Genomic DNA, 13,886 nt, shown 5'->3' with positions numbered 1-13,886 from the left:
TCAGAGATCCAGTGTGGATACTCCGGCTCAGAATGGCGTGGCCGAACGAAAGAACAGGCATTCATTGGAGGTTGATCGCTCCCTTATGTTTACCATGAATGTTCCTCATTTCTAGGGCGATGCCATTCTTACAGCAACTTATCTAATCAACCGGCTTCCTTCTCGTGTCCTAGCTGGTCGGTGCCCTTTGGATGTTTTATTGGGATCTTCTACGTTTGTTGTCCCTCCAAAAGTTTTTGGTTGTGTGGTCTATGCCCGAAACCACCATGCTCATGGAAAATTCGACCCCAAAGGTCTTCGGTGTATTTTTCTCGGCTATACCTCTACCCAGAAGGGGTATAAGTGCTACCATCCTCTACTAGGAAACTGTTGGTGACCATGGATGTGGTTTTTCGGGAGTCTGAGGCCTATTTTGCACCGCCGGTACCTCTTCAGGGGGAGATTCTAAGGGATGAAGATGTACCTTTGATTGCTCCCCTGGATGTAAATGTTCCTACCATAGAGGATGTGTCTGTTGAATTAGAGGATTGGATTACAAGTCAGGAACAAGAGCACGGACAGAATGAGCAGCTTATAGTCCAAGGGGAGTCTGGAGAATCAAAAGAGTTGAAGACGTTCTCTCGTGGAACTTGGCACAAAGAGACCACCACCACTGCTCCCACAAAATCAGTACCAGCAACAAGTCCTACTCCTAGTCATCACTTTGGTAAGCTTAATCCTGATCCTAGTCTTGATTTACCCATTGCTATTCGAAAACCAAAGCGGAGTTGTACACCACCCAATTTCCAATTTGGTGTCATAATTCTCTAACTCCTTCATTCTAGGATTTTGTTTCTTCGTTGTCCTCCGTTTCTATCCCTAACAATGGGCAGGAAGCAATAGCCGAACAGAAATGGAAGGAAGCAATGAATGAAGAAATGCATGCCCTGGAGAAAAATAAAACTTGGGATTTGATGGTTCTTCCACCAGGAAAGAAACTTGTATGTTGCAAATGGGTCTTTGTTGTGAAGCACAAATCAGATGGGTCAGTAGAGAGATACAAGGCAAGGTTGGTTGCGAAAGGGTTCACGCAAACACATGGAATCTACTACCAAGAAACCTTTGCCCCTGTGGCAAAGATGAACACAGTAAGCGTAATTATTTCCTGTGCTGTAAATCAAGGCTGGAATCTCCAATAGCTCGATGTCAAGAATGCCTTCTTGCATTGAGAATTGGAAGATGTTTATATGGAGATACCCACTGGTTTTGCTACACCAGATACTCAGGGAAAAGTATGCAAGTTGAAGAAGGCATTATACGGCCTAAAGCAGTCACCAAGGGTCTGGTTTAGTCGCTTCCATAAAGCCATGATTGCTAATGGTTATAAGCAAAGCAATGCTGACCACACATTGTTTGTTAAAACGCTGGGACAGCATATCACCATTTTGATTGTCTATGTGGATGACATAGTAATCACGGGGAGTGATGCACAAGAAATTCAGAAGTTGAAGACATCTGGGCACAGAATTTGAGGTCAAAGATTTGGGACGATTACAATATTTCTTGGGAATTGAGGTTTTGCCTATTCAGCCAAGGATATATCTCTTTCCTAGAGAAAATATACTCTTGACCTTTTGAGTAATACAACGATGCTTGGGTGTAAACCAGCCGATACCCCTCTGGAGCCCAACCATGGAACTAAATCTCGCGATATATCGGCGAAATTTCGCTATATTTCGGTAATTTCAATAAGGCCGAGACGACATGCCCATACGAAATGAAAAAGTTCAATATTTCTGTCGAAATTTCGGGATATATCGGCATATTTTGGTCGAAAACCGATATATCGGCGAAATATGACATAAACTCATGTTTTTCACTTAAAGGTCATGTGACCTCTTACATAAAGACCAAATATCGTAGGTCTCGGTCAATAAAACACTCATTTCTTCTCTTCTCCTTGATTTTCTTCCACTCTCCAAGCATTGTTCTTCATAGTTTTCGACGCATTATCGCTGGAAACACGTCGGAGGCTCATCTAAGCTCATCCTCCAAGCCTTTTTTCACTATTTAAGGTAAATCCTATTCCTCTAAAACTATTTTTTTGAAAATACTATGTACAAATGTTGTTGGATGGTGATGAAACTTATATATGTTAGACACCAGAGGCCGATCTACAACCTCACGGTGTCGAAATTTTTTTTACATATGTATTTTTTTCTTTTAATTTTCTGGTTTTAAAAATTGATTTTCCTACAACTAAAATAGGAAAAAATTAGGGGTAATATGACTTAGATGGGAATGAATTAAATATATGTTAGACACCAATGACCGATCTACGGCTTCACGGTGTCGAACTCATTTTTCTGCCCATAAATAATTATTTTAATTTTCGTAAATTAAGAAAAATATTTATAAAAAAATAAAAATAAAAATAAATAAGGAAAAATATGAGTTTTAAGTTTGAAAAATAATGAAAAAATATGAAAGTAATTTCAACATGTTTTGAAATGCATTAGATATATATTATATTTACTAATTTTCGGTTTTGTTGTGTTAGGTCAATATTTATATTAAAATTATATATAAAAAATTATTTTTAATTATGCAAAAAATATAAGGATTAGGGGAAAAATATTAAATAGCTATACAAGTGTTTTAGTATTCTGAAAGTGTCAATTGAAGTGCTTCTACATTAAGTTTTTAATTATTTGTTTTACTTACATTGCAGTAAACAAGTATTATTATGGCGGATCGTGAAAAACAACGTGCGAAGGGCAAGCAAAAAGTGGGGGAAAGTAGTCAACAGAGGGGGTTGGGGGAGCAAAGAGAACAGAGAGAACAAGAGAGACCAGCCAGCCAGCATAGGGGTGACATTGCATGGTTACATGGCACTCCAATTGATGTGGATAAGAGAAAATCCTAATGTAACTATTGTCACATGCAGTTTATGGGAGGTGGGTCCAGTAGACTTAAACAACATCTGACTGGAGGATCTAAAGATGTTGTAGGTTGTCATATGGTCCCTACTCAAGTAGCTAGAGAAATTGGTGACAGTTTGAGGGGAAAGAAGAAGAGGAAGGCTGACAAGTAGAGGATAAGAGAACTTGAGGATACAGTGAGGAGTTCAATGGGAGGAGGAGGACAATACCATGATGATGATGACTCCTCTGATGATGATGAGGACATTGCAGTACCTGATGATATACAAACAACAGAGGAGGCTAGGGATTTTCGACGGACTGTTTCAAAGAATAGAGTTAATTTTCAAGATGATCAGCAGAGACAGAGAGTAGGGGGTAGTGGAGGAGCTGGCACATCTGGAGGTTCTAAATCTTTCAATCCTTTTAAAAGATCACAAAGTGTGAGGACAGCCCCAACACCTCTATCAGTACCAGTACCACCATCAGCATCAGATCCTAAACTACATAGGAAGAAAGGAAGCAGTCAACCAAGAACTAAACGTGTTGGGCTTAAGCCCAACACGTTTAGTAAACGGGCTGGGCCAAGCGTTAACCGAAAGGGCTCAGTTGAGTCTGCCGGACTGGGCCTGGAATTGACACCCCTAAAACTGAGGTCTAAACAAAAAAAGGAAATGAAGAGATGGGAAAAGAGGGATGCAAAATGGGATGGAAAATGGAAAATGACAAATGAAAGATGAAACATTAACGTAAGAGGAAAGAGGCACAACCCAGCAAGTCAGGAGGATCCCAGCTAAATGGGGTCTGCTACATGGATCCTTACCCTCCAATAGGCTCTATTCAAGGTCATACTTGGAACAAGACCTAGACTATGCATGTCCTTCGTCACAACTTCTCCTACGGTCATGTTAGGCCTGCTCTTAGCTTTTTCGCTCCTTCAATCTAGATCATATAACTCCTCTTTACTGGGGGGGGCATTCTTAGGCCTCCGTTGAACATGACCATACCACCTCAAATGGCTCTCTCGGAGCTTTTCATTGATCGGTGCAACTCCCAACGAAGAGATTGAATCCCATTCGGCTAGCCTCACTTCCTTCTCCAACAGGCTAGTTGAAAAAGCCCACCTCTTCAGACAGAGAGGTTTTCTTCTGCATAGCGATGAGGCAGAAGCTGTCCATACCATTGTTGATACCGGTGCGGAAGCAAACATCATCTCTATTGATCTGGTTAAAGCACTCAACCTTCAACTAAAGATGCTTTACAAGAAGGTTCATGTGCGTGGATTGTGACCGACAGCTCGAGAAGAAGCCCATGCTGTTGTTGAAGTACATCTACAATTTGGCGCTTTACATTATGATGTGTCATGCCTAATAACTTCCTTGACACATTGTGATATTCTTCTAGGGCGACCGTGGCAACAACAGGCACGAATTCTTTGAGATGGTGCACGGAACACCATCCGAGTTAACCAAGGAGGACGTACTTATTTGATGATGCCACATAAGTTGAAAGGTATGCCTCGTCGACAACCATCTTCTCCTCCGAAGACAGATCTGCCAACTCTACCTTTCAATGGAGTTGCACACTTGCACCCCAATCAGCCACTTCAACCTATGTGCCACCATATCGGCATTCAAATTACAAAGGAATTTTGGGAGCACAAACCAACTCGACAGAGTCGAGTTTTTTCTAGAAAGAGAGAATTGATGCAAGGCATTTTTGGCCCAAGACTAGAAACCGTGGGCAAGCCAAGAGAGCCCCAACCCAGCCCCCCTGCGTGGCTAGCCAAGAACCAGCCAGCCTCCTTGTGTGGCCTCTATTCTGGCCAGGTTCACTCCCTGCATGATGGACTGAAGTGGGCCCTACATGGCCCTTGAAATTCTCTAGAATAATAAATTAGATAGAGTCTTTCCCTTTTTCTTCTTTTGTCTTTTCGTATTCCTGGGTATATTAATGTAACTTTTTAAATTCCTAGACTAGGAGTTTAAGAGTTATTAGTCTAGGGAGTCCAATAGTTGTGTGCTAAGAAATAATTTTCTTGGAGTTAGTTTCTAGGTGAGTAATTGGTTTAGAATAGTGTGCTAGTCATTAATGTTTCTTGTTAAAGTCCAAGAGTAATTTTCTTCTTTATATACCATATAACCCAATGATGTAAGGCATGAATTTGAGTTATCATTGAATTAGAAATTGAAGTGATTCCTTTGGAATTTTTCAAGAATAGTTGTGTGAGTAACCCCCTTGTACGTGGAGTCTTTCTTCCCCCTTCCCTCTCTCACGTTTCTCCCTCCTACCCTCTCATTCTCCCATATCTTCTTCCTCTCATCTTCTTTAACTTTCAACCTACTTTCTTCTTCTTCTTCTCTTGAACCTACACCATCATCCGTTAAACCTGCAACTTCATCTGACCTTTCATCTTCTCAATCACTTGTGGTTACCTTTTACCCCTCTTTCATTCTATTTTTCAACCCTCTTATTTCAGATCTGATATTCCGTATGCGTCATGACTACTAGACCAATTTGTGCATTATTAATTTATATGGGTCTTCGTAACCTTTTTTATTTGGACTACAAGTTAATGCTAAAAGTTGTGCATATTTCAAATGGGTAGATGAGGAAAAGAAGAGCCCTTATACTAAACCTGCCACACCTTCAACCGATTGTACGTGAACCTCCACGTTTGAAGCTCCTTCATCGTCATCTGATAATATCAAGGGATTTTTAAAAGCAACAATTCAAGGCTTTGAGGAAAAGACCAGAATGTTAAAAGATGTCCTTGACGCTGTTCAAGAGCTTGACTTAAACAAAGGAGGCAATTAAAATCATTTATGGGCTTTCTGATGTGTATAGTTTTCTTTTTTTAGACTTAATTTTACAACTTGCCAATTGGACTGTAATAACTACTCATTTTGTGGCTTACAATTTTCTTTTTTTTAGTTGCGGCTTTGGGACAAGATTTTTTTTTTTTTGTATGAATGAAAATTTAATTACGAAGAAAGGAGAGGGAATATACAAGCCCAAGGGCCAACAAAACTGAAACTAGAGACTAGCTAGGGCGCAAAATGGAAGTAGGAAGACCCCAGGAGACAATAATGAGCCTGTTCCTCGGGGTATCCTTTACATCAACAAGGGGGAGGGAACTAATTTTAGATGAAATATAAAAAAAGATCGCCTTCCAAATCTTGTCGAAAGAGCGGGAGTTGGACGTCCATCTTCTAAGGTTACGCTTCATCCAAATGTGGGAGATAGTGGCACAAAAGGCAAGCTTGGCAACCGAATCACAAATCGAGTTGCCTCCAAATGTCATATCAATCCAAACCCATTCCTTGGAAAGGGAAAGAGGCCTTCGGCGAGCAGGCCAATAGTGGCAAAGAACACGGTTCCAAATGGAGGAAGCAAAGGGGCCAGTGAAGAACAGGTGATCTGCATCTTCATGCCCATTCCAGCAAAGGCAACAGCTGGAAGAGACTTGCATGTGGCGATGAATGAGGAATGCTTGGGTTGGGAGGCAGTTTGCTAGGGCGCGCCAAGCGGTAAGACTATGTCAAGGGATGTGCCCTGTAAACCAGCCTACTTTATGCCAAGGACAGGGGATCCCTCTATGTCTAACCATGTCCCAAGCGGAGTGGGAACTGAATCTGTTAGAGGGGGAGGGGAGCCACAAGATGGTGTCACCTCTACCTCGGTGACCAGGGGGGATAGGGGGGAGGGAGCTCTAAAGATCTAGGAGGGGAGGGGGGGAGGGGGAGACCATAAGCATCTGCTGATGATGGAAGCCACGAGGGTAGATCTGTCCAATCCAGAAGCATAAATGGTACAGGGGCTGACAATGGAAGCTAGGACACCTGAAGGGTGCCATTTGTCATGCCAGAGGTAAGTCTGCAAACCATCATCGATCCTGCAAGATATAGTGCCCCTGGCTATATGCCTCACTTGGGACAAGATATTATCATTATTAGAATTAAGAATTTAGTTAATTTGATGGACTGTTCACATTTTTTATTTATGTTGCAAGGTAATGTCAGTTACAAAAATAATGGGGTAATGTTAGTTGCAAGGTCATGGCAATTACTCTGTTGGGAGGAGGGAATTAACCTGTAAAAACTCTTTTTCTTGCATATGTTGGGCTGGTGTTTCTGTAACGAATGGCAGAAACATGGGAACCAAACAGTTTTTAAATCGGATTCCAGGTGAATCCAACTGACAGACTCGAGGTAACAAAACAGTTTTTCAGGAAGATTCACCTCATAGAATTAGGGTAACCAAACAGTTTGTCAGGTAGATTCAGGTCACAAAATCAGGGTAACCAAACAATCAATCTGGCATGAGAACGAATCCACAAAAAGTCTCTATGGAATGTTTGCCAAAATCGATACATGCACCTACAGATTTACGCAACCAAACACATCCAAAAAGACTAAAAAATAGACTCAAACTATGCTTAAAACTGCTCCATCCAATAGCTTATCTTGGAGGTAGTCTTACTACAACTAAAATTCAGCCTAAAATAAAGAAAAACAACTTAAAACAAGGCTGGACTTATAGAGTCCAAACTAAAACATTTAATAACAATAAAATAAAGAAGGGAAGTAGTTTTCTGTACAGGGGTGTGGTCTACGCCAGCACTCCCATGTGTCTATCTCTCTCCTCCTTAAAATAAGGGGCAGAGGTGTCTTTTCACATGGGGAGGAAAGAGATAGACTCATGGGAGTGCTGGCGAAGGCCGCACTCCCAAACAGAGATTTTTTTCCCAATAAAGAATAAGATTCTAAATTTTTAACTAAACTAACTAATAAAATGAATCTCGTATTCCTACCTCCTATACATATCTTAGGCCCATTAAAGTGGCCTATTACAATGAAAACCCATGCAATGGTTCTGAAATTGATCAATCGATTAGGGCAAAGTACGCTGATTTGACTCAAAACTAGGGTAGGTAAGGGGACTGAGTGAATGTGATATATGATAATGATGGGCAGGTCTAGGGGAAGCTATTAATGTAGGTAGAATGATGTTTAATTAACAAAATTAAATTTCAGAATTTTAGGGTTAGGGTTTTGGGTTTTGGGTTTTGGGTTTTAGAATTTAGGTCAAATTTAGGGTTTTAAGTGGGATTTAAAGGCTGGGCTTTGGATAGAGTATTAATGGCAGGGAGAGGGAAATTCAACCAGAATTTGGGCTAATTCTGATGGCTAAAAGACTCTGGGAATTTTAGGGTTTATAGGGCTTTAATGGAGAAGAGGGAATTTACGTTTAGATGGCTGGATAGGGCTGAGATGACTATCGAGTGGAGGGGATGATGTCAAGGGACTGACTGACATATGACTCAGTTTTGATGGTAGGTTGGGGCTGTAACTGAACTAGGGTTTAGGGAATTCAAATAAAAATTAAGGGGGAACGATTGGGAAGAAGAAAATGGAGATGGGGCTTCAAACTTACTTGCAGTTGCAGCCGGTCTTCAATGGAGGCAGCAGCTATGTGATAGAAGGATAGAACCACCTTCCAGCTGAAGAAGATCCTCCCAGCCGTCACGGCATAAGGAGTCAATTGGATTCCACCAATCCCTTTCCACCTTGAGATCCACAAGGATGCACACACTCACAAGGAGCAAAGGAGCAGCAGCAATGGCAGCCAAGCAAACACGATTTTTAATTCAAATAAACTGTGGGGAGCCCCAACTTCTATTATTTAAAGTATGGCCTTAGGCTAACTCCTACTACAAATTAACCTCTTCCTTGATAAATCGTGGAAGGGAAGGAATTAAAACTAAAGCTAATAACATAAAACAGTAAATTGACCTATCTACCCTAATAACTTAAATTAAAAGACACTTAGCTAAATAACTTAAATTGACCCAATTGAACCAATTGGATGCAACCAATTTTGAACCGGCTCAATTTTAAAAACAGGAAAATAAACTAAGTATGGAATGGAAATTACTAGAATGTAAACCTAAGTTATGGCTCCCTAATTAAGCCCTAAGTTCAAGACTTCTTCTTCCTACTTGGTGCTGCATCACTAGAGGCCCAACATGTGTAGAACCCAATCCAAGGCTTATTTGAGTGCAAATAAGCCCTCATCTGTGATTTATTTGCATCAGCTTTCCTTTTTCCTGCTGCATTGACACCAGATTATCCATGACCAAGGAGAAAAGCAGGGACAAATGCCAAGTTGGAATTATGGAGATCAATCTTGGAATCAAAAGGTTTTATGACAAGTAGAACGAAGACGGAGTATATGGTGTGTAACTTTGGTTACACTAGGACGGATAATGAGGTTGTGAAACTTGATGAGAGGGAAATTCTACAAAGTTATTATTTTAGAAATCTTGGCTCAATCATAAATAAAGAATGTTATATAGAGGATGATGTTTCACGAAAAAATTAAAATAGGATGGATGAAGTAGAGAGGTGCGACCGAAGGATTGTGTGATCGGTGTATTCTTTTAAAACTTAAAAGGAAAATTTTATAGGACATTCACAGGAACAGCTATGGTGTAAGGTACGGAATGTTGGACAATTAAAAAGCATCATATAGATAAACTCAGTGTAGCGGAGATGAGGATATTGAGATGGATGAGTGGAAAAGCTTAAGGATAAAGTAAGGAACGATCATATTAGAGCTGGTTTGGGAGTAGCCACGATACATGATAAGCTACGAGAAAGTTGTTTGACGTGGTATGGTCATGTTCAACGAAGGCCTTTGGATGCTCCAGTACAGAGGAGTGATTTGATTCAGATTGAAGGAACTAAAAGAGCCAAAGGCAGACCTAAAATGACCTTAGGAGAAGTGGTGAGGTAAGACATGCATAGCTTGGGGCTTATTTCACATATGACCTTAAAGAGAGCTGATTGGAGAGCAAGGACCCATGTAGCCGACCACAATTAGTTGGGATAAGGCTGAGTGTTGTTGTTGTTGTAATCTTGGAATCAAAAGGTTTAAGATAAGTAGAGCAAAAACAGAGTATACGGTATGTAACTTTAGTAACAATAGGACTGATAATGAGGTGGTAAAAATTGATGATGGAGAGACACCACAAAGTGAATATTTCAGGTACCTAGGCTCTCATAAATAAAAGAAGGAAAAATAGACGATGTTGCACAAAGAATTAAAATAGGATGGATGAAATGGAAAGGTGTGTCTAGAGTGGTGTGGTCGACGAATTCCTTTAAAACTAAAAGGAAAATTTTATACGACAATTATAAGCCCAACAATGATGTACGGAGTTTAATGTTGGGCAGTAAAGAAACAATATATAGATAAACTTAGTGTAACTGAGATAAGGTTGTTGAGATGGATGAGTGGTAAAATTAGAAAGGATAAAATAAGGATGAACAAATTAGAGCTAATTTAGGAGTAGCCCCGATGCATGATAAACTGCAACAAAGTCACTTGAGGTGGCATGGACATGTGCAACTAAGGCCTTTAGATGCTCCAGTACGGAGTCATTTGATTCAGATTGAAGGAGCTAAAAGGGTCACGGGTAGGCCTAATATGATTCTAGAAGTGGTGAGGAAAGACATGCATAGCTTAGTCCTGGTTACAAGTATGGCTTTGAATAGAGCTGATTGGAGGGCAAGGATCCATGTAACCGATCCCAACTAGCCTCCCCCATTTAGTTGGGATAAAGGCTGAGTTGAGCTACTCCAATACCAGGTTTTCCAGACCAAGGATCAGAATTTGAAAAGCAACAACTCCAACCCAGTCGATTTTGCACTCAAAAGTTTTGGGATCCTGATTCTTGACATTCCCTAGCAGCAGAAACCCATGTCAGGGTATTAAATAGAGACGGCACAGGAATATCTTCCTTTTGAAAAGTTTTGAGCCCCAAGAAGGATCCCATTTCCTTCATAGACCCTTCCAACTTAGGAAAGACAACTTTTAGCTTCTACCACGTAACACTTCACCATTTGTGGTCAGTGTGATATAAGTTGGTTTAATCACACCAATATCCATGTCTTTTTCAGTATCTTTCCTTTTTCTATCCTTTTGCATTTTTGTGTAGGATCTCTATTATAGTCTGTAAATGCAGTTGAAAGAGATACAGATAAACTTCTGCATGTCCATCAATTGCCCAAAAAAATAATTAAGCTAAACCAATATATGCTTTCCAGTTTATCTAGGGGGGGGGGGGGGCTAGGGCTACCCTACCAGCTCTAGTTCACCACCAGGATAACAATATACAGCCGAGAAACAAAACTCTACAATGGGGCACATTTCATAGCTGAAAACATCAGTGAAACTAATAAAGGTCTAAATTTGGGATCAGGAAATTAACTAAAAAATTAGCAAAACTTGAAGTGTCGTATTTGGCTGTCAAGGACCAGAAAAAGGGTAAATGTAGATATATAGAGTGAAAAACTAAATTGTGTCTGAAGTGACTTGTGCAAAGCCATTTGCAATAAAACCCAAGGGGCATTCCTAACATAGGCCATAAAACCAAGTCAAGCCAATTAGAGCCATTTAACATCGTTCATAGAAAATGCAACACAGCTTATGGATCCCTCGTCCCCCCTTCCTTCGACACTTCCATCAATTATTGGATACGAAATTCAACCCCCCCCCCCCCAAAAAAAAAAAAAAAAAAAAAAAAGAAGGAAACGGTGACTAGATGAAAATTTCCAAAAGAAACGAAATTCCATGTAACCAAGGAAAAAACACCCAAAATGAGAGAAGAAAGAGGATTTTCGCTCAAGTAAGCAAGGAAAAAATAACTTTACAACAACGAGAAGCATTAACACAAAACAAATGAAAAATCACCTTTAAAAAGCGACCCCTTTTGTTCTCGCCAATGTCAAAGTAAAACACCTGTACACCAACCGCCATCAAAGCATCAGAAATCGATACCCACACACCCGTTGACCGGGAACTAAAAAACAAGGAGACAGGATAAAATAGAAGAGAGCAGAAAGAAGACTGGAACGCAACACCGGCAGAGAGTTGTACCTTAGTGTCGAGCTGCAACTCCTTGCTAAAAGCATCCTGTTCATCGGAATTAACGTAGTAATTGAAGAGATCTAAGAACCAGGAAATGCCATTGACGGGAACGATGATAGTCGATCTATTAGCGTTAGTCTTCTCAGATATCTTGAGATAGCGACCTCGAGGGTTCTCCTTCAGGTCAAAGTAGAAGAGTTTGTGCTCCACCTGAAGGGTTTTGCAGAGCAGTTCCACGTCGTTTCCGCCAGAATTACCTTCCATATCCAAACCCTAAGCCTAAACCCTAAAAAAATTCTAATTCTAGATCTAAAATAGTTCCACCAGAGCAACTCGGAAGGTCTTCCAAACGCTTTGAAACCCTGACGACGGGATGAAACTCCTCAGAAAGTCAGTAAAGCAAAGAAGATGGAAGCACCACCATAAAATCTTATAACTGCGAGAAGCAAGGGAAGTAGAAGAAAGGGAAATTCAAGTTAGGGATGATAGGGAGGGAAGTTGGAGCAGTGGACTATAGGATGTGGAGGACAAGTGTGAGACCGTACAGTCGGTCATCTTCTTTCTTCTTCCGGGTCTGGGTCTGCTGCTGCTTCTTCTTCTTCTGCAGATTAAGGTTAAGTTTTGGATTTGGATTTGGATTTGGGTTGGGAGCCATAGCGTTTGACCCAGTCTCATCGTCATGCTCCTTTTAACGCCTTCCTTCCTAACAAATAGCGTTTTTACGATGCCCCACCGAATGGCCTATGGAGGGAGGGGCTTTTTGCCGCTTTGGGTTTGGGAGACTTGGGGTGTGGCTCACTCTCACTCACTCATGCCGTCATGCGTCATGCGTGAATATTTTGGTTGGGGCGCATCGTTGGTTGTTACAGCTCCTTTCTTCTACCGTTTTCCCGGTTTGGGAGCATTGATTCTTACTCAAAACGGGGGTTTTCTTGGAAAAGTAACACCTCAATTTGCCTGTTCGTCAATTTCCTCAATTCCTCCAATAGAGAGAGATGGACTTCACCCGGGCAGTGTGTTTGGGTTGAAGGTAAAGTGGTCATTTTCACCCCCTATTAGATGGAATTGAAGAAATTGAGGGGATAAAGATCTGGGTTTTCTTTCACTTCACCCCCCAAAAATAAAAATTCAATGGAGCCCATGCACCGGTCCATAATGTCTAGAGTCTCTAGACTCCAAGGTGGGGCAATACATCCCAATATATTGTTTTCCACTTGGTGGAAATTTTTTTGGATACTAAAAATACATCTCAAACTTAAGTTGTTTTTTTGGCGTGTGTTGAATGCAGGTCTCCCAATCAAGGCAACTTTACACAAATGGCTTCCGATCAAACCTTATTGTGCTCTTTGTGGAAATGGTGTCAAATCTTACTAGCACTTATTCTTTTCCTGTGATTGGGTTAAACATATCTGAACTGCTGGTCCGTTGGGATTGAGAACCGAATTTTTGTCTCACCCTTCTCTGAAAAAGTTCTGTCTTTCTATGTTGGTTAAGTTGAAGATGGATAAACAATCTTTATCTTGGTTCATTGGGGGTTTTTATTATTTCATGTTATTTTATTTGGTCTGTTCAAAATAAGGTGGTCTATGCCCATAAGAAACCAGATCTAATTTGGGTGACGAAAAATATTGATCGATGGTATCTGTTTTGGAATTATCCCCCCTATTGTTTATCCCTTTGACGTATTTTACTAGTCTGATGAGGTTCCTCAATTATCTATTTTTTCTCACTTGCCTATTTTTAAATATTCTGTTTTAATCTGTGCAGGATCTCAAATCACAGGATTAGGTACAGCAGGATGGGCTTATCTTTTTTTGATAGATGGCAAGTTTAAGTTATTTGCTACAGGCTCGATCAAATCTTCGCACAAGTTGGAACCATAACTATTTTATATTGGTACAGGGCTAGATCATGCCTCTAGTTTAGGGTTGAAGATAAAAGAAGTGTGGTGTTTGAATCAACAAATCTTCGGTCTTCTTCCATCTCCATCCACTAATCCTTGGCCGTGGCATCTCCTTCAATATCTTTTGGATATCAGCTCTGTAGCCCAGG

General features: G+C 40.6%; 1 protein-coding gene across 1 annotated transcript in view; it reads right to left on the bottom strand.

Annotated features, from left to right (window-relative positions):
• Nucleotides 1-12,482, bottom strand: part of LOC122642113 (transcription factor Pur-alpha 1-like) — a 30,253-nt gene extending 17,771 nt beyond the window's left edge. Inside the window, exons 1-2 of the mRNA XM_043835530.1 lie at nt 11,844-12,482; nt 11,658-11,705 (exon numbers count right to left, since the gene is read on the bottom strand). Coding sequence (XP_043691465.1) covers nt 11,658-11,705; nt 11,844-12,098 — 303 coding nt within the window. The 5' untranslated portion in view covers nt 12,099-12,482. The remainder of the gene's footprint in view (nt 1-11,657; nt 11,706-11,843) is intronic.
• Nucleotides 12,483-13,886: the final 1,404 nt, after the last annotated feature.

The sequence above is a fragment of the Telopea speciosissima genome, chromosome 10 (assembly GCF_018873765.1).
Source record: "Telopea speciosissima isolate NSW1024214 ecotype Mountain lineage chromosome 10, Tspe_v1, whole genome shotgun sequence".
Classification (NCBI taxonomy): domain Eukaryota; kingdom Viridiplantae; phylum Streptophyta; class Magnoliopsida; order Proteales; family Proteaceae; genus Telopea; species Telopea speciosissima.
The sequence above is the reverse complement of the archived record's forward strand: the minus strand, read 5'-3'. Positions and strand labels throughout refer to the sequence as shown.